Here is a 24,723-nt window from a genome sequence, read left to right as displayed (position 1 = left end):
TAAAAACTAATGTTAAGGGCTGCTGGCATACAATTTCCTAACCACCCCTTGGACCCTGTTGAGGTCCCACTGCCAAGCCCAATATAGGCCAGGAGCATATGAAAGCAGGACAGAGTAGATAGAAATGGACTGTTTTCAGTGATTTTGGGGTCTAGAATGAGGAGACATAGATGTAAGAGATTTTGGATAGAGACCAGGAGAAACTTTTTTTTTTACAGAGGGTTGTGAGGCTGTCGAATGCACTCCTGGAGTTAGTGATTGAATACCAACATTTAATAGGTTAGATAGGTGGTTGAAAGCATATGGGAACAGGGTGGGCACATAGCATGATGACTACTGCTCATGTGGAAGATAAATACCAATACAGATTTGGTTGAACTGAATAGACTCTTAAAACATCTAAATAAGGTGTGCATAAGTTTAAAAAGTGCTCAAGGGTTCTCACTAAAGATGTTTTAAACATCCACCATGTTATACTTCATGTGGTTCAAGACTGCCTTCTCTGGGGAAATTTTACACCACTACTCTGCAAAATAATCCTGGTCACTTAAATGGTCTACGTCTGAACAATAACTGGACTTTAAAGTAGTTCATTGTATATCAAGTACTTTGGGACATTATGAAAATCGTGATAAGAAACTTAAATAAAGGAACGTTCTTAATCCTGTCCAAACCCACCCACCCATACTCTACAAGATCTCCCCAGGAGGTGGCGCACGAGAGGGAGGTGGGACTTTATTTTGAGCGACGGACAGGTACTTTCCGACCTGCTCCGCCCCAACTACTTTGCCGTAAATTGTGTGAAGGGTTTGGTGTGGGGTTTTTTTTGTGTGAAAACTGTTAAAAAATGAGGCCGCTGTAATTGAATAAGGAATAGTAATAGCAAGTGGGCGGTTTCATAAATCGGTGCAGAAAGACGACACCTGATTAAATCACCTTCCGAGGTTCACTCTTCCCCGATTATAAACACGAGTGTTAAAGCGGAGTGGTCACGTGACCGACGCAAGCCCGGGTGGTTCAATTTAAAAAAAAATATAAATCTAACCTCCGACAAATAATAAATAAATGGCCCCGTTAAAGTTTCGGAAGATTGCAGTGTTGGGGTATAGATCAGTCGGTGAGTGTCTTTCTTTTCTGTGTGTTTGTCTTGAGGGTCGAGGGACTGGACCCTCTTTATCAGAGAGCCGCTCCGTTCCTAATAACATTAATTTTATTATAAATGAAGTAAAATACTGCAAATCTGAACTGAGGACTTTATTAGTACAGGTGTGCTTTTACTATTACAGCAGTTCCCATGTGTTACTGGTGGTGAGGATGCTTCAATACAACTAAGTTCATTGGATGTAAAATCCTCTGTGAAGATTTTTTTTTCCCGAAATAAAAGGCAAATTATTTTACAAATGGAGAAAATGATTTTCCCTGTTGGCTGTGTTCATTCCCAACTGACTTGTTTCCTCTCTTGTCTCCATGTTAAACGACACTTCCCCCATTAGTGTACGCAGTCCCAACATCCAAACGTTTTAGCTTCCAAAACAAAAAATTAGCCCGTGATTTGGGGGGAATCCAGTCCCGCTGCATTTTTGAAATGGTTCGGAGTTGCCTGGAAACATGTCCTCTCTTGTCTATGTCTCCCAGTTATAATTGTAGCTGTGGGTAAATTTAACTTTAATCACGTTTGCTGGGTTACTGCTAATTCCCACCAGCCGTAGTGATTTTGAAGGAAATGCATTTTAACTGGTTTTGAGCTGGAAGTCGGTAGCATCCTAGTAGTTAAGTATAATTCCTTAAATTTAAGAGGAAAAGCGCCCCTTACGTTTTTGGGGGAGGGGAGGCAAGGAACATACTTTACGGAAGAAAATTTATAATCTTTTAAACATTGCGTGGTTTTAAAATATTAGCCCAAGTCTTTTTTTAAACTGGAAAACCTTGTACTTGTATAGAGTTTTGTCAGAAATGACTCAGTGCTTCACACGTGAATTACTTGAATGCAGTGGTTGTTATTATGTAGGCAAGCACTGCAGCCAATTTGCACAGAGTAAGATCCCACAGACAGCAATGAAATGAATTCCCAATGTTGGTTGAGCAAGAAATGTTGGTCAAAACACTGGGAGAACTCGCTGCACCTCTTCAAATAATGTGATCTCTAACACCCATGTGAACCAATGGAACAGGCAGACGGAACCTTGATTTAACATCTCATCCGAAGGACGGTGCCTTCAACAATGTAGCGCTTCCTCAGTACTGCACTGGAGTGTCAGTCTAGATGATTTGCCTCAATTCTGGAAAAGGGCATGAATCCACAACCTTCTGACCCAGAGGTGAGAGTGCTACCAACTGAGCCCAGCTGGTGCTCACTTTTACCACAAGTATGCCATTAAAAAGATCATTCTGGCTTGGTCAGCATAGGAACTTCAAGTATAAATAATTGTGTTATAAAGCAGAAGAGCAAAATTGGAGCTTCTCTTTTAACCCTGTTTTGGATAGTGGTTTTCAGTCTTTTCTGTTTGGGGGCCCTCTGCAAATATTGACATGCTCCTGATGATCTCCTGTCTTAATAAGTTAACAAATAAGAACAATTCAGAAATAAGAGAGAACAGTAATGACCTTGGGGCCCCACTGGGATTCCCTTGTTGACACCCTAGATTCTGGGTTCTCTAGTTTCAAAACCTGTGGTGTAATGTACCAACTAACTTTGATTATCCCTTTTTAAAAATAATCCCATTATGACCTTTAAACTCTGAATTTGTAATAACAATACATTTCAAGTTTCAGTTTCTCAAATTTTATTTACATGTGAGTGAATCAAAATATTGCTCCACTAGTGTGATGGTTTGGGGAACTTTGAGCACCACCCCTTGTGTAATGATTCTGGGATGGGATTTATCTGTATTTAGATTTGAATTGATCATCATGTGGTACTCTGACCTCAACAATGTTTTAGCAGAAACAACTTCCCTTTTTAAATGAAGAAAAGTAATGTAAGTACAGTTAGATTGTGCTTTTAATGTTAAGATTTTGTCATTCTAAAATATGTTTTTACTTTGTGAACTCCTTTTTGTAGGCAAGTCATCGCTGACAATCCAATTTGTAGATGGACAATTCATCGATTGCTATGACCCTACAATTGAGAATAGTAAGTGTGGCCTTTTAGGGGTGGTGTAAAGATCATCGCTGTGCAATGGTGGTATCACAGGCTGACTGAGCAAATTTGAAGTCAACACTGTGGGAATGTATCAGCAGTTTTTTTTCCCTCTGCTCCTCCTGAAGATGCTGACTTGTGCTGGGGTGCAGTTCTGTGATTTGTGGTGTCTGTCTGGTATGTTGCCCAGGTGGCTGTCCTTCATATGTGGGCCTGGACAGTGAGTGTTGGCAGGCTATTTGACTATGGGGGCATCACAGCCAAGCCAGATGCTGTCCACAACCAATGTTCACACAAACATATACCTGGGTCACTGGATAGCATTCAGGATTTTTTTCCCCTTCCCTCACTCAGGGTTGTTGAGGCCATTTGTAATGGTCCTACAATAGTCCTGATTGAAATCAGTGAATTCACCACAGACTGGGAATAAAACGCACCATCTCCTGGTCTCCCTGACTCAGCTAATCATTGGCTTTATCAACTCAGCCATCAGTGGGAGCAGCATACTTGAAGTATTTTGTCAATTTAGTGCCTTAATTGTCAGGCCATGATGCTTTTTACACAGATTGAGTTAATGGCTGGGTGTCAGAGGAAGAGATCATAACAGACTGTTCTCAATACCAACTCTGGCCTTTGCGTGATTGGTAGGATATTTGTGGGACTGAACTGCTTCTGCACCAATGTTTTTACGATCTTAAGAACTAGGTGCACTTGAGGCAAGTTGATATGAGGATGCAGAAGTAATCAAACATTGGTTGAGTTGACTTGTCCAACATCACCTCATGTATGTAGATCAAAGAAAGAAAGAACTTGCATTTATATAGCGCCTTTCACGACCTTGGGATGTCCCTAAGTACTTTACAGCCATAAGACCATAAGAGATAGGAGCAGGAGCAGGAGTAGGCCAAACGGCCCCTCGAGTCTGCTCCGCCATTTAATGAGATCATGGCTGATCTGATTTTTACCTCAACTCCACTTTTGCGCTCTTTCCCCATATCCTTTGACTCCCTTGCTGATCAAAAATTTGTCTAACCCCAACTGCCAATGAAGTACTTTTGAAATGTAGTCACTGTTGTAGGCATCGCAGCAGCCATTTTGCGCCTAGCAATGTGATAATGACCAGGTAATCTGTTTTAGGTGTTGCTTGAGGGATAAATATTGGCCAGGATACTGGCGAGATTCCCTGCTCTTCTTGTATCATGGGATCTTTTACGTCCACCTGAGAGGGCAGACTTGGTTTAACTCCCTCAGTACTGCACTGGAATGTCAGCCTGGATTTTGTGCTCAAGTGTCTGGAGTGGGGCTTGAGCTCACAACCTTCTGATTCAGGTGAGAGTGCTACCACTGAGACATGGCTGATACCTTGTAGGCACTGCTTACAAGTGATGCTTTTGTAATTCACTTTGATAAATACTTGTGGATGTGGCAAAAAATCCCAGTACTGTTCATGAGTCTGATGTCCCAATCTAATTTCAGCCTGCCTTCTGCAATTTTGAAACTGACCAGATATATGTGTGCTCCTCATAGTACAGCTTCAAGCTTCTTTCCAGTGTCAGTTGATACCTGCTTGTGTTTCCATACATACTGAACGCCTGTTTTTCTGTTGTCTGCCATTGACTGATTTTGAGTCAGTAGAGCTGAAACACGCTGTACCTTGCTTGTAGTTTTTAGTGGTGGAACAAAGTGCAGTTATCACCTGCAGGATGTAAGCCATCTTCTAAATATATGCAGATTTTTTTCTCTTCTTATGACTTTTTTAAAACTGTGTTGCAGCTTTTAATAAAACCATAAACTTTGATGGACAAGACTTCTATCTGCAACTGGTGGATACTGCTGGACAGGTGAGAGCTGTGCGTGTATAATCCTGTAGAGGGGAGGTTTGTAATCTGAGATGTTAGATGGCATAAGGTTTGGAAAATGGAATGTGATCGATTTTACCATGTGCTCAGCATGTTGTAGGAATGTGTCTGCTACTCTGAAAAGGCTAACTTATTTTCAGCCTTTCAGTACCTGTTTTGTGCTGCCTCCTGTTTTGACTTTAACCAAATTTCACTCCATTTGATAACCTAACTCAAAGTTGCATTTTCTTCTCTTGAGCATTTTTACTGTTTCTGCTTTTAGGATGAGTATTCTATATTCAGCCGGTCCCACACTGTGGATATTCATGGCTATGTTTTGGTTTACTCTGTGACCTCAGTGAAGAGGTGAGTAACCCATGTTAAATGATTCAGAACTAGATAGAAGTCATTTTAATTTTTAACATCTGACTTGTCTGGCAGCCGCTACATGCGACTGTATAAAAGTTAATCTTAGATTATAGTCTTTGATTTGAGGAGCCAAAGAAAACTTGGTTTTGATGGAATCTTATACTTACTTACTGGACTGATTTCTGTTTGTGTGGGCATGTATAGTTTGGATGCAAAATAAAGTGCGCTCTCTTCTGCCATACATCTATCTAGTCTGGCTTGCAGTTTTATCTTTGAAGTAAAAGGTCACTGACTTATGGTATTTCATTATTTAGCCCTCAAGCACATTGAGTTGCTATTAGAAATGGATGGGCTCCCTGATGGCTTAGAGGGTAAATACACTGCTCATTGTACCACTGAACCATATAGAGTGGAAGACCTCCGTTCTTAAACTGTGCTGAGTTAACTGATCTCAACTAAGGTATCAGCATAGGTGCAGCAATTCTCCTCTGATATGGAAGGGAAAATCAGCTGGAGTTGTCCTGGAAAGTGCATGTGGGGACATGATAAGGCTCAGCTGTGATTCCCTTCATCATGGAATAGCCTGCCAACATGCTGTCAAGTTGCAGATATGAATGCACACTTGGGTGAGATACTGAGGGGCATTTGCTGGGTGGAATTATATCCCAGTGTGAATCTACCTTGAGAGGAGGCAGAAAATTGGGGAGGGGAACCACAGATGGGAGAACATTAATTATGTCTGAACAGTATCTATCATTTTAGGATACGTATCTAAATGTTAAGATTAATATTATTTTCGCTACCCGCCTTAGTTTTTTTCAGTTATCCTGTGCCACTTTGTATAACGCACAAATACATGAACTGAATGTGAATTATAAAATGCTAAAATTGTTACAAATGTCATAACTGAAATCCTCTGCTGTGGGGTGACTTTACAAATGGACCTAACTAATGGTAAGCTTTTATTTCTCCTCCAATATCTTTCCCATGTGTCCGTTCTTAATACAAACCTTTAGTAGTGAGTTGGTAGACTATTTGACTCTGCGAGCCGTCATGGTTGAGCCTGCTGCTGACATCTGCAAATGCATTGTAGGTTGAGTCACTGAACCAGATTGGAAATGGGAACTTTTCCCCCCTCCCCCTATCTCCCTGGCCCGGGCTGCCTTGGTGCAGGCTGAGTATCAAGTTAAGTGTTTATCTGCTGTGAGGGAGGAGAGGATTTGACTGGAGAGAAGCATTAAGTAGTTCTTCAATCAGAAAGGATTGCTCGTAGCCCACTGGAGATGGGAAGGGATGGCGAGGATTTTTGGCATCGATTACTCGTGGATAAAGGAGTTGCTTCTTTTGAATCTATAAAATTCCTGTTGCTGATGTCTGCCTTTTTTGTTGCAGTTTTGAAGTGATTAAGGCGATTCGCAGTAAACTGCTGGATATGGTGGGAAAAGTACAGTGAGTATTGGTGATTTTTGTAATTTTTCTAGCTGATTTAAGTGGCCCTGCATGAATTTGACTGCCCAACAAATTCTGGAATGGGCCACTGACACAACTGCACTTACTATAGTGGCAGATGTAGAGTGAGTGCACTTGGCAGTGGGTATGGCAATTTTCTTTTGCTTGCTTGCTTCCAGCAAGCCTGAAGAGCCTGAATGTACATCTCTAATATAGAGGTTTTAATGTTCTGGGGTGTTTTTTGGCAGGGACCCAGTGGAATAAATATCTCCAGGTCTATATTAATCAGAAAACCCAAGTCTGTAGTTATAATGCAACCGAAACAGCACTAAGTTTATAATTGATCTTCAGCCATTTTGGTTGAGGATGGGCATAATCGTTGCTAAAGGTTTCAACTATCCCATTGTTATGGGGGAGAGGGCAACAAGAGGACGTGGATGTATGCTAGTGGGTAACTTTCTGGCCAAATTAGAGGTTATTAATATAAAAACAGAAAATGCTGGAAACACTCAGCTGGTCAGGCAGCATCTATTTGGAGAGAAACCGAGTTAACATTTTAGGTCAATGACCTTTCATCGGAACTTGCCACAGAAGCTGCCTAATCTGAGTGTTTGCAGTGTTTTCTGTTTTTTATTTGTGATTTCCAGAATCTGCAATATTTTGCTTTTAGTTTTGAGGTTTTTAATCTTGACTATATAAGTGATCTCAATCTTGTTAATCTTCATTAAAATTACCAGTTTCTTCTTGTTGACTCACTTGTACTCCAATAGCTGTGATACTTCGTTGTGTAGTCAACAACTTGCATTTATATAGCGTCTTTTAACGTAGTAAGACGTCCCAAGGCACTTCACAGGAGCGATTATCACACAAAATTTGACACCGAGCCACAAAAGGAGGTATTAGGACAGGTGACCAAAAGCTTGGTCAAAGAGGTAGGTTTTAAGGAGCGACTTAAAAGAGAAGAGAGAGGTGGAGAGGTTTAGGGAGGAATTCCAGAGCTTAGGGCCTAGGCAGCTAAAGGCACAGCCACCAATGGTGGAGCGATTAAAATCAAGGATGTGCAAGAGACCAGAATTGGAGGAGGGCAGAGACCTCTGAGGGTTGTAGGGCTGGAGGAGGTTACAGAGATAGGGAGGGGTGAGGCCATAGAGGAATTTGAAAACAAGGATGAGAATTTTAAAATTGAGGTGTTTCTGGACCAGGAGCCAATGTAGGCCAGCGAGACCGGGACTTGGTGCGAGTTAGGGTACGGGCAGCAGCGTTAAAGAAGTTTTTCCTTTAAAGGTTTGTGCTAAATCTTTACCATATTGATTGGATGAGTTAATAGTAAGGGCTTGTGTAATTTTAACAGAGTTGGGATTCACTGTGCCTAGCACTCTTGGATTGCTTATTGTAATGATACCAACTTCAATGTGCCTACTTTATTCCTCTAAACGACATTGTTGTAACTAGACAAAATGACATCCAAAAAAATGTTATTGGGGCTGGGATAACAACAACTTGCATTCATATAGTGCTTTTAACATCGAACATTCCAAGAAGCTTCACAGGAGAAAAGGAGTAGGTGCTGAACCGCAGTGGTCAGGAGAGGTGACAGAAAGCTCAGTCGAAGAGGTATGTTTTGAGAAGGTTTTTAAAGGGAGGTAGAGAGACCAAAGGATTTGGGGAGGGCTGAGGTGGCTAAAGGCTCTATCACTAAAGGTGTAGTGGAGGGAGACTGGAATGCACAGTGTTAAACTATGGATGCAAAGGTTCACTTGTATTTCTGTTTTTGGTTTGAGACCTTCAGTGAAACGCTCCACACACATTAATCCCCATAAGGTCAGGCTTTATTTTTAAATGTAGATTCCACAGTAATATAATTCATATAATAAAAGTACAAAACATTTACTATACAAGAAATTCCACATAAATTATTAGTCACTTAGTATAAAATTCATGTAATGAGACAATATGTATAGTAAAGTTCTTCATCTAACAAGCTGTGTCAGCAAACGGAACGGATTGATAGTTACCAAATCTGGGAAGCACCAGAAGATGTTCCACCTTGACTGGCTGGCGACTGCACCCCCAGGATAAGAAATTCAACTAGGCTGCTAACTGCCCCTCTATTTAAAGATTGAAATGACAGTCGACATGACTTCTGACTCCTCTGCCAGCCACATCATTATACCAAAGGAAAGTTAAAGAAAACATTCTTACACAGGGTAAATTAATGAGCTGGCAAAAGCCTTCACTCTAATTGAAGGAGTGAATCTTTTCTTATCAACTGTTACAAGGTCGACATCTGTGGAAAGAATGTAAGTTTGTTTTTGCAGCTAACAATTCTGCAGTATATCCTTTTCCCACAATTAAATGCTGTGCTTCAGGGACTAATTGGAACTATAAAACTCTTAGTTAAATCATGACGTTTACACACAACATTGGCATTCCCTTCACAGGAAGAAATCAGTCAATGCACCTTGACATGGCACCTGGTCATCGTAAAGATGTCACATATCTCCCACATCCCTGTGAAGCTGGGTGAATTGATAGACTGGGAGAAGCCACACTATATCACAACACTTGGGCGCTAGATGTTTACAAAGTCCTTGTATGTTTATCGGAGGATTGTTAACACTGAAAAGGGTAATTAAACTGCTGGTGCTATAAGGGTCAGTCTCAATTCAAAAGTTGAGCGGTTTGTGATATTTTAAATACAGGTTTTAAGCTTATATGTTTTGTAGATAAGAGTCAGTAAATTGCTAATAGAATTTAATATCTGGATTGTAAATTTGTTTGGAATAAATGATTTCTATTGATCAAAAAAAAATTCAGAATCTAATAGCTTCTATCCTAGACAGGCCGGACCTGTTACTAAGATTTCACTTTAAAGACTCACTAACAAGCATAGAATTTCGGGAGAGGTACAATAGGGGGAGGAGTGAAGGTGAAGTAAACATAATTTGTAGTGGATAAAATATGGGATTCGAAATTCAGCTCTGGGTTGAGAAGTATGCTAAGGTTGCATGTTGTCTGTCTCATCTTAATGAGTAACCATGGAGGAGGATAGAGTTGGTGGCAAGCATGCAGAGATTTTGACAGGACTTAACATAATGGCTTAAGTCGTCTTGATGTTCAATTGTAGGAAATTCTGGCTCATTCACAACTTTGTCAGACTGGCAATCTGACAGCATGGAGAAGGTTGTGGAGTTGAGACAAGTGGTGGGAGAAGCAGAGCTGGGTGTTGTCAGGATGGAAGCTGACCCTGTGTCTATGGATGATGTCAGTAAGGGGTACTGAGGAGGGGGGGGGGTGCCAAGGATGGATCCTTGGTGGAAACTCGGTGACCATGTAAGAGCTCTGGAAGAAGCCATTCCTGGAGGTATGCCAGCTGCATTGGGATACAGAGTGGAACCACCCAATGGCACCCCACTGAGGTGGTGGAGGAGGGTGGCATGATTGATTGACTATGTTGACTGTTTCAGAGAGGTCAAGGAGAGATAAACCGCCAGTCAGAGTCGCAGAGGATATTGTTGGTGACTTTGACCAGGACGGTCTTGATGCTGTGGGCAGTGTGGAAACCAGATTGAAGGGACTTGGACAGGGAGTTCTGGGTGACGTGAGCATGCAACTGGGCGGTGATAATCCATTAAAAGACCTTGAACAAGGAAGGGAATTGAGAAACTGGGTGGTAGTTGGAAGGGACAGATGGATTAAGGGTGGGCTTTCATGAGCAGGGGGTGATGTTGGCAGTTTTGAAAGATAGTGCCTGAATAGAGGGAGTTATAAACCATGTTGGCGAGCACTGGTATCAAAAGGTTGTTGTATCGTCAGCAATTGGATGGGGAGCAGGCCAAAAGGGCAGGATCGTGGCTCAGTTGGTAATGGCGGTGTGAGATTTGAGCCACACAGACCAGAAGGTCCCAGATTAAATTCCTGGTTTCAGTTAGCAGAGGTTTCCAACAACGGTCGCGGTCACACATTACAAAAAAGAGTTGTATTTTCCCCTCCTCACTCATTTTGTCAAAGTTTAATGAATGTTATGATTGAAGGAGCATGGCAACATTTTATACTGCAAAAGAAGAATGTCCAATACAATGTTCTGAATGCCACAACACTGATGATTGCTTCGAGCTGGAGAGGGGCTTTGTAAATAAAGGTTAATTTGTTCTCAGACTATGATCTGGAGAAAATAATGTGCCAGGATTTTCCTTCTGCTAAAGGTCATACCGTAAAGTGTGCTTACAATAATAAGAGTGTCAATAGGTGATCAGAGTGAAACTTACACATCAGTGAGCAAGCTGCTTACTTTGATAGCCCACTCAAAAATTTTTGTAGGCAGAGTGGTACATCACAAGCAAGCCAAATCATTCCTGACCTCTACTATTGCAGATGGAAGCCACAATGACCTGTGCTGAAGTAAATGTGGGGTGTATAATAAAAGAGAAACTGTAGGGAGATTTTATTAAACACAGTAGGCTTTTTAAAACACCGTAGTTGAAAAACAAATAGATGCTCAAACCCTATTTAAGCACTCCATAGATGAAGGCAGTAATTCAAGTTTTAAAAAAAAATTAAGTGTTGTCCCCCCACCCCTGAAGATGCGGAATCAAGCTGCCATACGTTCCATGGGCACCGGTCACCCGCCAGTATCTCACCCAAGTAGCTGCTCTTCATGTGTCAGCCTAGAAAGTGAGTGATGGTAAGCTTGTCGGCTGTAGGAGAATCACGATCAAGCCAGATCCCATTCTCATCCAACATCCAATGCACTTTCTAGCAGAGATCACTAGATAGCCATCAGCAGTGGGAACCCTTATTTTCCCCTGCATTGCCCAGAGAACCCATACTGTTGCACCAACTGAAACCAGGAATTTAATCTGGGACCTTCTGGTCTGTATGGCTCAAATCTCACACCGCCATTACCAACTGAGCCACGATCCTGCCCTTTTGGCCTGCTCCCCATCCAATTGCTGACGATACAACAACCTTTTGATACCAGTGCTCGCCAACATGGTTTATAACTCCCTCTATTCAGGCACTATCTTTCAAAACTGCCAACATCACCCCCTGCTCATAAAAGCCCACCCTTAATCCATCTGTCCCTTCCAACTACCACCCAGTTTCTCAATTCCCTTCCTTGTTCAAGGTCTTTTAATGGATTATCACCGCCCAGTTGCATGCTCACGTCACCCAGAACTCCCTGTCCAAGTCCCTTCAATCTGGTTTCCACACTGCCCACAGCATCAAGACCGTCCTGGTCAAAGTCACCAACAATATGCTCTGCGACTCTGACTGTGGCGGTTTATCTCTCCTTGACCTCTCTGAAACAGTCAACATAGTCAATCAATCATGCCACCCTCCTCCACTAGATTTAAATATGGCCACAACAGATTTATGGGCACTACAAGACCACGGTTATTCTGGCACGGAGACTTATGCTTTTTAAAATGGCTTAAATGAACAGCTGTGCATTAGGGAATAGGTACAGAAAGTACGTGCCTGTTCTTTAACATAGCTTTGTTAGAGTAGTGTATGAAAAATGCATGCGAGTGCTTTTTAATGGTGGTGATAGATGTATGCTATTAGTGCAGTTTATAGAAACTGAAGGGACAGATATGCAATGCACAGTGCATATGTTTTTTCCTTCTGCTTGGCAAGAATGATGGTGAATTAGTAACGACTTGCCAGTGTGAGATGTGTGTCTTGGACAGATGCTGGTAGCCTACTCACGGTACAAGCTAGCAACAATTGTCCACTGGAGGGAGTGACTCAAAAGGACGTCTAACAGTTAGTACTAACTACCTGTTCATAATTATAATTTATTTAACCCTCAGCCGACCATCGTCTCCACATTATGCTCCACCCCTTGAACCTCCGTGTTTTTGCCAGATGTGCAGGTGAGTAGTGAGGATGTGCACATAGGTGCTTTCTTGCATTCATGCACTTCTGCTTTCCGTGCATTGAAGTACTTGAGATAATTTGAGCAAATGCAGACAAAATATAAGGCCAAATTGAAGTATATGAGACTACCTGAGCTCAGGTCAAAGACTTAGAAACCTAGGAAATGTAGAAAACTAGTATCCTTGGATTTCTCAAATGGCTGTCATAAAGGTACATTTCCAATTTACATTTATAATGCTGAAAGGTAAATGCAACGGCACTGCCGCCTCCAGAGGCTCCTGGAGTCTCCTGGGCTTTACAGGCAGAGGCCACCATCTTCTCTGGCAACCTGCCAGTGATGGTGAATTTGTTTTTATTTTGTTTTCTGATCAGTGTGTATCTTTACCTGCTATTGAAGGTACAGTAGCTAAAATTAGTGGTGACTTAAAATAACTTCATATGTAAAAGTATGCACATGCAGTTGTTTTTGTACTGTAGAATCTGCTCTCTATTTAAATGGGGTGGCTTTCATAGCACCAGGAGCCTCAGGCAATATTACAGAACCATTTCTTCAAGGGGCCCTGTGATATAAATACAGCACTGAGTGGTATTACAGCTGGGAATGCCCTCCAGTGTTGTAGAAGTGCTTGGCTGCTGCACAGTACAGTCTCAAAATGGTAAGTACATCACAAACACTCCAATAAATTGATACTTGATTTCAACTTGACATAGTCATTGAAGTGTAAATGTCCTTTTGAACAGAGTTCATTAACTGGTACTGTGAGGCTTCTGTTACCCAAGTTTTAGCAAAAGAAAATATTGGGTTCCTGTAGATGAGCAAATGTGGGAATTAAAATAGGCTATCACAGACTTAATGCACTGGTCACTGTAGAAAAAAATTACTATTATGATGCTCCATTTGGTTTATCATTGCAGACACTCACAACTAATGTTGAATCCAATGTAACTTTGTTCTTTTCTCTCCATCCTTTTAGAATACCAACAGTGCTGGTTGCAAATAAGAGAGATCTTTCTAAAGAAAGGTATGTAGTAGTTTTCTTTTGCTTAATAGCAAGACTTCACCTTTAAAACCGAGCTATACTAATAGGTGATTTTTATTATCCAAAGATAGACTGGAGCAAAAGTAATGTAAGTGGCAAAGAAGGGGAGGAGTTTCTACAATATATCCACGATTGATTTCTAGTCTGATGCGTTTTTAGTCTAACAATGAAAACTGGCTGTGCTGGATCTAGTTTTAGAGAATGAAGTGAGGAATGTAGGGGAATATCTAGGAAAAATACTATACAATTAGATTAAAAGGGAACTAGCCCAGATACACTGGAAAGAATAGTTGGCAAATGAAACAGTGCATAAATAATAGGAAGCATTCAATCAGGAGATGATTAGAGTACAGACAAAACCTATTCCGACAGGCAGTAAAGGCGTTGCAAAAAAACTGGAGTTCTTGAATGAGTAGAGACATTAAAATGAAATCTAACATCTAGAGCTAATAATGCAAAAAAAAATCAAGCCGAATATGGAGAAGAAGCAAAAAAGATTAGAAAGGCTGAGAGATGGTATGAAGGACTGGTAGGGAACATATAGGGAAGTAGCAAAGGATTTTATAAACATGTAAGGGTAGGGCATTACCATTGATGTGTTTCCCCCATCATCAACATTCTGGTGGTTAACATTGACCAGACACTAAACTGGCCCAACCACATAAATGGTTACTAGAGCAGATCAGAGGCTGGGTATTGTGCGGCGAGTGGCTCACCTCCTGACTCTCCAAAGCCTTTCCACCACCTACGAGGCACGTCAGGAGTGTGATGGAGTACTCTCCGTTTGCCTGGATGGGTATAGCTGGAGTCATACCTAGCACAAAGGAAGATGGTAGTGGTTGTTGGAGGCCAATCATCTCAGCCCCAGGACATTGCTGCAGGAGTTCCTCAGGGCAGTGTCCTCGGCCCAACCATCTTCAGCTGCTTCATCAATGACCTTCCCTCCATCATAAGGTCAGAAGTGGGGATGTTCACTGATGATTGCAGAGTGTTCAGTCCCATTCGCACCCCCTCAGATAATGAAGCAGTCTGTGCCCGCATGCAGCAAGACCTGGACAACATCAAGGATTGGGCTGATAAGTGGCAAGTAACATTCGCACCAGACAAGTGCCAGGCAATGACCATCGACAACAAGAGCGAGTCTAATCACCTCCCCATGACATTCAACGGCATTACCATCGCCGAATCCCCCGCAATCAACATCCTGGGGGTCACCGTTGACCAGAAACTTAACTGGACCAGCCATATAAATACTGTGGCTACGAGAGCAGGTCAGAGGCTGGGTATTCTGCAGCGAGTGACTCACCTCCTGACTCCCCAAAGCCTTTCCACCATCTACAAGGCACAAGTCAGGAGTGTGATGGAATACTCTCCACTTGCCTGGATGATTGCAGCTCCAACAACACTCAAGAAGCTCGACACCATCCATGACAAAGCAGCCCATTTGATTGGCACCCCATCCACCACCCTAAACATTCACTCCCTTCACCACCGGCGCACCGTGGCTGCAGCGTGTACCATCTACGGGATGCACTGCAGCAACTCGCCAAGGCTTCTTCGACAGCACCTCCCAAACCCGCGACCTCTACCACCTAGAAGGACAAGGGCAGCAGGTACATGGGAACAACACCACCTGCATGTTCCCCTCCAAGTCACACATCATCCCGACTTGGAAATATATCGCCGTTCCTTCATCGTCGCTGGGTCAAAATCCTGGAACTCCCTACCTAACAGTACTGTGGGAGAACCTTCACCACGTGGACTCCAGCGGTTCAAGAAGACGGCTCACCACCACCTTCTCAAGGGCAATTAAGGATGGGCAATAAAGGCTGGCCTTGCCATCATCCCATGAATGAATATTTAAAAAACAACATCCAGGGCAAAGCAGCCCGCTTGATTGGCATCCCATCCACCATCTTAAACATTCACTCCTCCACCACCAGCACACCATGACTACAGTGTGTACCATCTACAGGATGCACTACAGCAACTCGCCAAGGCTTCTTCGACAGTACCTCCCAACCTGCGACCTCCACCACCTAGAAGGACAAGGGCAGCAGGTGCAACTGGTATGTGATCACCAGCAGTGAATCATGCAGGTCTGTGCCCAATTTCCTGGCAAATGCCATGACGCTGTCATCTTGCGCCAATCCATCGTCCCCATTTTGTTTCCCCCTCCTTTCCACTGTTTGACCCTGCACGTCAAGTGAGAGACTGGCTGCTTGGGACAAGGGCAATTTCTTGCACACTGGGCTCATGATTTCTCTCGGGAACCCATGCTCATCAGCCAAACTGCACTACAGTCAGACCCACGGGTCAACTATAGCCCTCATCGAGCAGACCATTGGTGTCCTCAAGTAACAATTCTGATGCCTGGACAGGTCTAGTGGCATCCTGCAATATAGCCCACAAAGTGTGTCCTGTATCATTGTGTTTTGATGTATGCTGCATAACTTTGTCTGCAATGGTGACATCATTGAACAAGACCTTCAGCGTGATGGAGTGGACACTGATGACGTGGAGGAAGCAGGAGGGTTCCGATAGTTGCCTACAGCCAGAGCTTTCTGGTAGTAGCTCATTGAAGAGCGCTTCAGCTGAACAATCCCCTGCATTAACAGTAATGTCTAACATCTGTCCCAGTCTTTCCACCCTCAAATAAACTGCATCTGGCCAAAGACCAACGTTGACATTCGTGTCAACTATCGTTGCAGGGTTAATGTTGGTCAACATGGATATCCGTGTTGATCCTTGGTGTCTCTCGCGCTCTCCAATTCAAGCTGGCACTCCCCTTTCCCTCCCTCCGTCATATTTACCTCGTGCAACATTCCTGCTGCTATTTCGAAGTGGTTCCAGCCATAGCATACCATGGGTAGGAATTCCTGTTCTTGTGAGAATTCACTCCGACTGTATATAGAGGGCATCTCCATTTGTATTAGTAGCAGGACTTGGAGAGAGAGGCCCAATCTGCACTGAATTTTGTCCACCAATGCTGACACGTGGACTGACCACAAAATGCTGATTGTCTGCAGATGGTTGCCGTGTATGTACTACACCTATTAATGTCCGTTGTCTGGTACCATTAATGAGATATGGTGGTTACCCATAACTCTAATTTTACAAACGTTTCCAGGCTACTATGTAATGAGGTACTGACCCATATAGACTGGGAAGTTCTCTGGTTTTATAATTGGCCTGCATTGAGTTAGCTGGGGGATACACTTGGCATTTTAGTGTTCCCAAGGTTAGGGAGGGGCAGAATCACCCAGGGTTCCTGCTCCTGATAGCTAATCCAGTAAGTCTTGTTGATAAGTGCATGCATAAGCTCAGGGTGGCTTGCCTGTGATGTATTTTTTTTTCCCTCTTCCCCAGCATAGCTTCCTAACATTCATTGAGTCCACATATGAATTGCCAGTCAGGTGAGGTACTGGAGGGTTGTTTTGCATTTGTAGAACTGTACACCAATGGTAATCACCAGTCTTTGGGAGAAGAGAGGAGAATTTTTTTTTTGAGGTGGGTGGTGGAAGTAAATGCTTCCAACCTTTTAGGATCTAACTGAAACTCAGACCTGTAGTGTTCATTTTTTCTTTGTGTAAACTGAATTGTCTCTTTTTTGGTGCTTTTTGAAAAACATTGAATGATGTCTTTTTGAAGAATTGTGTAATTTTACATTGGCTTTTTCTCTGCTGCTTCCATAGGGTGGTGCAGACTGAAGAAGGGAAGAAACTTGCAGATTCCTGGGGGGCTGCGTTCTTGGAATCCTCAGCAAAACAGAATGATGTAAGTGACTGGGGATAAAAGAAATAGATAGCCTGCACTGTCCCACTCTCCCGATTAGCAAGGGTGTTGAGACTTAAAGCTGCTTTCATGCTGGTGCTGTTTTAGTTTGGATTCCAGGCGACCATTGTCCATGAGACTCTTCCCCACATTTATGCTTTAAATCTGTCTGTTACCCTGGGGCAGAATCATAGACCCACAAAAAACTGGGTCCCTTAAACCAATGACAGTTGTGGCCATAGTTTGACTGCCTAAACCTGTTGCAACAGGACAATGTTAATGGTGTATGGGCATGGGCCTGTTTTCAAATGACTTGCTAATCCCCAAGAGTCACTGCTGCCAAATATGTTGCACACAGCACTAATTGCTACAGTGTTACTGCAACAGTGCATACAAAATTAAATGCAATGAGAGTGGGGTGGACTCCACATGGCAGAAGTTCTGCAACACAAATACTGCCCCTCCAAAATAACATTTTCTTTAAAAGAATCACGGTACGAACAAAAGTATATTTTGTTTATCCAGCAGGACCTTGATGCGTCTCTACTGCTCCTGGACGCATCATTTATAAGGCCCTGTTTGAGTACAGGACTAATGTACTCTTTTTGTGTATGAGAGCTCTGCATTTAGATCCTTGCCCCCTGAAGGGAGTTGGAACAAGCACTGCACGCAAAAAGGTGAACTGAGCAGTTTAACTGCTTGTGACTGCTGATATTAAGGTCAAATGTTAAATTCCTCACCAAGCCTAAGCGAATTGGTGGTGGGTTTTGGTAGTTCCCCTGCAGAACCACTGATTCAGCTGGGTATGAAATGGACCAAACCAGTATCTAGCTCTGTGTTGTGACCTGAAGGTTACATTGATTGCATATGCAATTCAAAACGTTGGGCCACAATTTGCTGTAGCAGGGCATCTAACAGCATCTGCCGTTAGTTAGACTTGCCCTTGCATGTTTTCAAATTTTTTGCAAGGCAAGTTGCTGAAAGTGCGAGCTGATAACGTTGCAGTGAGGGAAACTGGGCATCTGGGACCTGGGTGAACAGGGCAAGCAACTGTATATCTCCGTAACCATTCAGATTGAAGAATTGTGAAATTAACAGCGCAAGGACCGAGAAGGAGGAGCAAATTAGAGTGGGCAAATTCAATATCAGGTACAGAAAGAGAAATAAAGAGGGAAAGAAAGATTGGATTGAGAGAGGAAAAAAAGAGACAAAGGAGAAGTTTAAAAATTTTACATTTTATAAATCTGCAACAAAACTAAAACCCTTTGTCTGCCTCACCATTGAATGAGATGCCATTTTTGAGAAGCTAATGGCGGAGCAGCGCATCTTGGACAGCAACATTTGGATTTCTGCATTTAACCGCACATCTGCCCCTTGTCTGAAGTTGCTGTAGCATTTGTGGATAAATAACAGCGAGCGCCATTAGCCTCACCGTTATTTTGACAGCAAATCCTGGCCCCATAGGCTTTGGATATGGACCAGTGGCACATTACTGAGAACTACAGGATCAATTCTAAATAATGCACAAACTTAGTTTGCTTTAATCATGGTCTTGAAGTAGAATTATACTTGTAAGGTAAACTTATTTCTCTCTTCCACCCTGCTGCCCCAAATGTTCTTGCCTCCTCTTCTGAAGGAGAGGTGTGAGCTGGGGTAAAAATAAATGTGCCAGATATAGTAAGTAACCTGCATGGCATGGTACTGAAAAGGTCTCTGGATTCCTTGTGTGTGCTGTGGTGGTGATAGTGGGGGGACCCACCATTTGAGCCACTGTATCTCTTGTTGAGGGAAATGGAAAAATTGGCCTGGTTTGCCACTCCTGATCACTATCTATTGGGGGCACATTTATGGACAAATTGAGCGACAAATTGAGCACCAAATTGAGCTTAGCTGTGATTCCCTGCCAACACTTGCTGTCTAGGCGCCTACATAACATTCTTTTGGGTGAGGTGCTGGAGACCATTTGTGCCTTGCTTTGAGGGAAAAAAAAATTTCGGTGGGGGGGGGGGTGGTCGGTGGAAAGGAGAGAGGGGGGAAAAAAATGCCTGCCAGCCATCCACTGTCAGTTGTTTGGCATCTCTTTGGCACAGTATTTGAACATTGTTACCCTTGAGAGGAAGGCAACGTTAAAATGTTGAACATTATTGCTTTTCTTTTTCAGACGACAGTAGAAATCTTCAAAATGATGATCCAAGAAATTGAAAAAGCAGATGGGTACACACAGGACAGGAAATGTGATATGATGTAGTGAGGCTTGTGGGCATGGCACTCCTCTGGATGGTGAAGAAGGGAGGCACCTCAGTTTGTTTTCAAACCAAATCATTTGGCGAATGGTTGCCTGTAGCCAAAGTGACAGCAGAGAGGTCCACTCCAACTGTTCTGCACTAATCCACTCAAATCAGCTTGATTTACTAGATCAACAAGTTGTTACATTATATTTGCATTGGTCATTTGTGCCATTCTTTATGGTTTGTGATGTGCTAGTCCTTGCATAGACTAGTAGTTTCCAAAACTTTCAAAAATTTCACAGATTCAGTAATAAGAGGAGGGAAACCTGCCAATTGTACACTGGAGAATTAATTCTAAACCAGTTTTATTGGGGCATGCTTTACATTAATGAGCTACCTACTACAATCCGTAACATTTGGTGCCTGATAGGGCTGCCTCTCTGTCGTGACCTTTTTAGTTTGATAAAGATTACATTCCTATAGAGTGGGAATGAATGCAGTCTAATAAGAAGTGGATTCTTTATCATGATGGACTTTTAAATGTTTGCATTTTGTAGTGTCTATGCTGGTAGCAAAGTTTGAGATTGGGTAAAGTGTAGATCGTAATAGCTGAGTTCACATAGTAATAAAGAAACTGCACATGAACAAATTGTGCATTTTTACAGCCTGAGGTGAGCTGCACATTGAGGCCCTATCTGGTCTTTCATGTAGCGACTAATATAACTGCTTCAGTTCCAAAATTATGCAGTAAGATCTGTGCAGCTCCACATCGCTGTCAACATCAGGAAAGCTAAGTACAAAGGCTTGGACTGTTAGAATCCTCGTCTATACTTAAGAATAGTGTAGTTTGTTATTGGCTATTTGAGTTGAATAGCTGGGTTTATGAATATAGAAGGTACATTTTGTAATTTGTTTGCTGCCAAAGCTGCTGGTCTAACAGATACCCAATTCTGGAGTTTTACTTTGGTTTAGAATGATGCTGAAGCATCTCTCTCTCCTCCTCTTTGTGACCCCTGCCCCAGGAGTGGGTGGATACACTGCAACCATGAGATGGGATCTTCCAGGTTTATTGACATCCACTCTGTTTAGTCTTTTCACATGAACAGATGACTTAGTGGTGGCATCTAGGATAACATTCTTGTCCATTTAATATTAACAAAGGAAGGGAACTTGTAGGAAAGGCCTGCAGTTTCCAAGTGCTCAGAATGTCTTAAATTTACAACTAAATTATTAGTACGATTACCATTTTCAGTGACTTCTTGCTGTTCCTGAAGTCTACTCCCATTTTACAAATAGCTGACCCATTTTCTTCACCACATGTTGCACTAAAAGGCCAAACTACCACCCAGCAGTAATTGTGGGGGCATTGTTTTGTATCAAGGTATTTTAATTTTGACTGCCTGCAGTGTACTTGTATAAGTAGTAACGTTTCACTAAACTGCAGTTAACTAGTGACCAATAAACATTATTTTTGATTCCATTTGCCACTTTCTCGAGATGAGAGTCCAATTTATTTGCTTAGAAATAACAGTTGAGGATGGAACTTTGAGCTAGTTGATAAGTGCTTTGATTCCACAAGAAGTAAATTTGAGCATGAATGATTGGCTCAGAAGAGTGAGACTGCACCAGTAGCTCAGAGATGACTGGTTTGGAAGTGTCTATTCAATTTGAGTACTCTCATCTGAATGTTGGGTAGCATGTGTCAAAATTTATGGAATGGCCATGCCTTGCCTTGAAGCCCCTTTCCCATCCTTCCTGCTGAAGTAAACTTGTGAAGTCTTTTGATTGAGTTGAACAAATGTGACACCAAGAAAATGTTACTGATAGACAGTAAGCTGCTTTGAGCTGGGTTGTGCAGCAACATGAATGTTTGTAAGGGACAGATAAGTTATTGCAAAAACATTTCAATGTATAATATTTAGATCAACTATAAATTTTAGTCAAGTTTAGGAAGTTTTTTTTGTTAACTTAAGCAACTCAGCTTTACAGTTATTTATTTAAACATGTGCTAATTCAGTAAACTCTGGCACACTGGACATTCATGCTAAATTAATAGCCATGACCCTATAACAGTGTGCAGGAGTGATTGCAATTTCTGACAAAAGTAAGAATTTCTATATTTCTCTTAGAAGATTTACCTGTTAACTTTTGAAATTAATTGGGCTTATTTTTGATATGTTTCTACCATCAATCAGTTGAGTAGTTGCATGTAATAGCATATTTTGTATGTTATGTAACAGTCACAGTGCAGCCAAGCTTTACCAGTACAACTAGAGAAACTTGCTGTCTCCAATCAACTATTCTTTATCTGTTAGGTGGCCCTCCTACTAGTATGATTTATGTATTGTAAGCTTCTTTTGGGATTGGGATTTTTCTAATAAATTTATGTAAACCAAAACTGCCTTTTGTCAAATTTCACCTTTCCACTGTTGCTGTTTGGTCAGAAGTAACTACTCTGAATCATTTTGCTCTTAACTTATTGTTGCAGATTACTCCAGTTAACTTTGAACTTTAGTGCAATTTGTATCACAAGTATGTGTTGAGTGGGTGAGTTGCATTTTCTTTTAATCGATGCAGCATCTGTATTCTGGTAAAGCTCATCTGTTCTATGACTTGCCCAGTGAAATTCAACTCCTTTACATTTTTTTCTTAAATGGGGACCAACTGTACCTAGATGTATTGGCCCACAGCTATTGAGACTGTGCCTTGAATTCTTTCCTTTGCTCAAGCTGACCTCTCATCTTGTACCCTCCAAAGATATCATTGGGTCTTGAAATGTTGGCTGTTTAGTGGCTTATCAATTAACTTCACTCCTGTTGTTTATCTGTATTTGTCTTGTCTGAATGAAATGTTTTGTGTTGAATTACCACCCCAGCATTGACTGCTTTTACCAAATTTTGAGTAAAAGCAGTAAGGTATTATGTGGAACTGATTTTGTAGAACTTACTTTTGGTTTATTAAAATATTGTGGAATCATCATATGACTCTCACATCTCAACTTTTCTTGAGCAACATGACTAGGACTAGGAAATGCCTATAGTTTCCAAGTGCTCAGAATATCTAATTCTACCAACTAAATTGTTGGATTAGCCATTTGTGCTGAAGCATGCATGGGATCACAGTAGTTCGATGAGCAGACATGATGTACCTCTTCCTACAATGAGTGCTTTTTCTACCAGAAAACTTACTTAGGTGGACAATTCTCAGCAGTAAACTTGGGAAATGTTTCTTCAATTCCAGTTCCGTTTCTCTTTTCCCCGAGTGTGTTGGCAGGTGATGTGTGCACAGGTCTTCACTGGTTTATTGTTTTAGGAGATGTACGAGAGTATCATAGTGATACAGCACAGAAGAAGGCCATTCAGCCCCATCGTGCCTGTCCCATCCTTGGATGACTTTCTGTTTGAGACCCAGATGATATCAACTTGCTATGTAAAGGTTCACAAACTTGAATCTACAGCATGTTGGTACGTTAATCTGGGTGGCATACAAGTGAATTTATTGTTAAACCAAGTCTGTTTTGAACTCTGGGAATTGTAGAGATTCTAAAGCAGAAATGGAGGGGGAAGGAAGAGAGTAGTCTTGTCCCTTCAGGCAAATTAGTTGCAGACAGCAGACTCCTGGTTCTAAAATAGTTAGCTATCATTCACATGTGAAGAATTATTGGTTGTTTTAGCCAAATTTTGTTTTGAATGAATTCCCTGGGATCTTTGAGCACTTCCACCTGTGCATTCTCCACTTTTGGTAGGTTGCAAAAAAAATTGATGTTTATGAGGAAATGTATCAGGAGTTTATAATGTGCATGTGACCATTTTGTCCTCTGTTGGTTTGCATAGTTTTTGTATTTCCTGTGTGTTTGTGTAGCTTTTGTATTTCACTCTCTAGTTCTCTATTAAAAAAATAAAATCAGAAAATGCTGGAAAACACTCAACAGGTCAGGCAGCATCTGTGGAGAGAAACCAAATTAACATTTCAGGTTGATGACCTTTGAAAGGTCACCATCTCTGATAGATTCCAGTAACTTCCCCACAATTGATAAATTGACAGGTCTATAGTTACCTGTTTTTTTCCCTCCCTTCATAAATAGTGGGATGACTGCAATTTTCTAATCCAAAGGCACAATTCTTGAATCTTGGGAGCTTTGGGAAAAGTCTGACTAATGCATCTGCAATTTCCTCACCTACCCTGGGATGGAAACCGAGGTCCTGGAGATTTGTCTCGAGTTTTCACATTTTATTTTATAACTACTATAGATAAAAGCACCGTACTAGAAAAGTCCAATGTTCAAAATCTTCTCATGACCAGCATCTGAAGTGCCTCGACAAAAATGTTGGTCCTAGTGGAACATGTAGAAATAGAAGTACCCACTAAAACAGTGCCACAACTTCAGTAGACTGTTTTACTGTATGACCAATAAAGTATTCCTCCAAACAAGTTTTTTTAAACTTTTTTTTAAAAAAAGCACAATCCCCATGGCTTTTGTATTGAATGGAAAGAGGAACAACAACTTGTGGCTGATCAACTTGTGTGAGAAGTGGCAGAGTACATTCTCACATTGCATTAATCTCCTGTGTTCCCCCCCCCCCTTCCTTGGTGTATGAGGCACTATTGTGGATTGAAATGCATAATCCAAGGGATTTAATCAAAGTGCAGGAAAAGGTTCTTTTGAGACCTAAGATTTATGTGCTGATGCTGTGTGTGGTTGTGATACAATGGTTGCCCAAACACTATGCTCAATCATGCATTGTTAGATAAACTAATTCTCCAACTGTCGTATTGTTGGAATCTAAAATAGTGAACTTTAACTACTATCTTGTCTACAACAAGGCTATGCGATGGGACTCGCCCTATGGCTCAATGAGTTTATCCAGTGAGTATCTGAGCCATACATTCCATGAAAGTCCAAGGAACAATCCCTGTTCTGAATTAGCTGTAAGGAGTCTTACAACACCAGGTTATAGTCCAACAGTTTTATTTGAAATCACAAGCTTTCGGAGGCTTCCTCC

The 24,723-nt window shown here is 41.8% G+C and overlaps 1 protein-coding gene across 1 annotated transcript; it reads left to right on the top strand.

Annotated features, from left to right (window-relative positions):
* The first annotated feature begins 874 nt into the window (after positions 1 to 874).
* LOC137306948 (GTP-binding protein Rheb-like) lies at positions 875 to 22,684 on the top strand. The gene is made up of 9 exons (XM_067976325.1): positions 875 to 1,117; positions 3,062 to 3,133; positions 4,913 to 4,980; positions 5,261 to 5,343; positions 6,739 to 6,795; positions 12,612 to 12,674; positions 13,653 to 13,700; positions 17,414 to 17,495; positions 19,654 to 22,684. The coding sequence occupies exons 1-9, from the start codon at positions 1,066 to 1,068 to the stop codon at positions 19,738 to 19,740; spliced, it is 612 nt and encodes a 203-aa protein (XP_067832426.1). The 5' UTR covers positions 875 to 1,065; the 3' UTR covers positions 19,741 to 22,684.
* Positions 22,685 to 24,723: the final 2,039 nt, after the last annotated feature.

The sequence above is a fragment of the Heptranchias perlo genome, chromosome X (genome assembly GCF_035084215.1).
Source record: "Heptranchias perlo isolate sHepPer1 chromosome X, sHepPer1.hap1, whole genome shotgun sequence".
Taxonomy (NCBI): domain Eukaryota; kingdom Metazoa; phylum Chordata; class Chondrichthyes; order Hexanchiformes; family Hexanchidae; genus Heptranchias; species Heptranchias perlo.
The sequence above is the reverse complement of the archived record's forward strand: the minus strand, read 5'-3'. Positions and strand labels throughout refer to the sequence as shown.

Bases quoted from the DNA above. Each gene is read 5' to 3' on its own strand.
- LOC137306948 (XM_067976325.1), top strand. From the start codon at position 1,066: ATGGCCCCGTTAAAGTTTCGGAAGATTGCAGTGTTGGGGTATAGATCA. The intron at 13,701-17,413 runs GTATGTAGTAGT...CTGCTTCCATAG, and splicing joins AGAGATCTTTCTAAAGAAAG to GGTGGTGCAGACTGAAGAAG. The intron at 17,496-19,653 runs GTAAGTGACTGG...TTTCTTTTTCAG, and splicing joins CCTCAGCAAAACAGAATGAT to ACGACAGTAGAAATCTTCAA.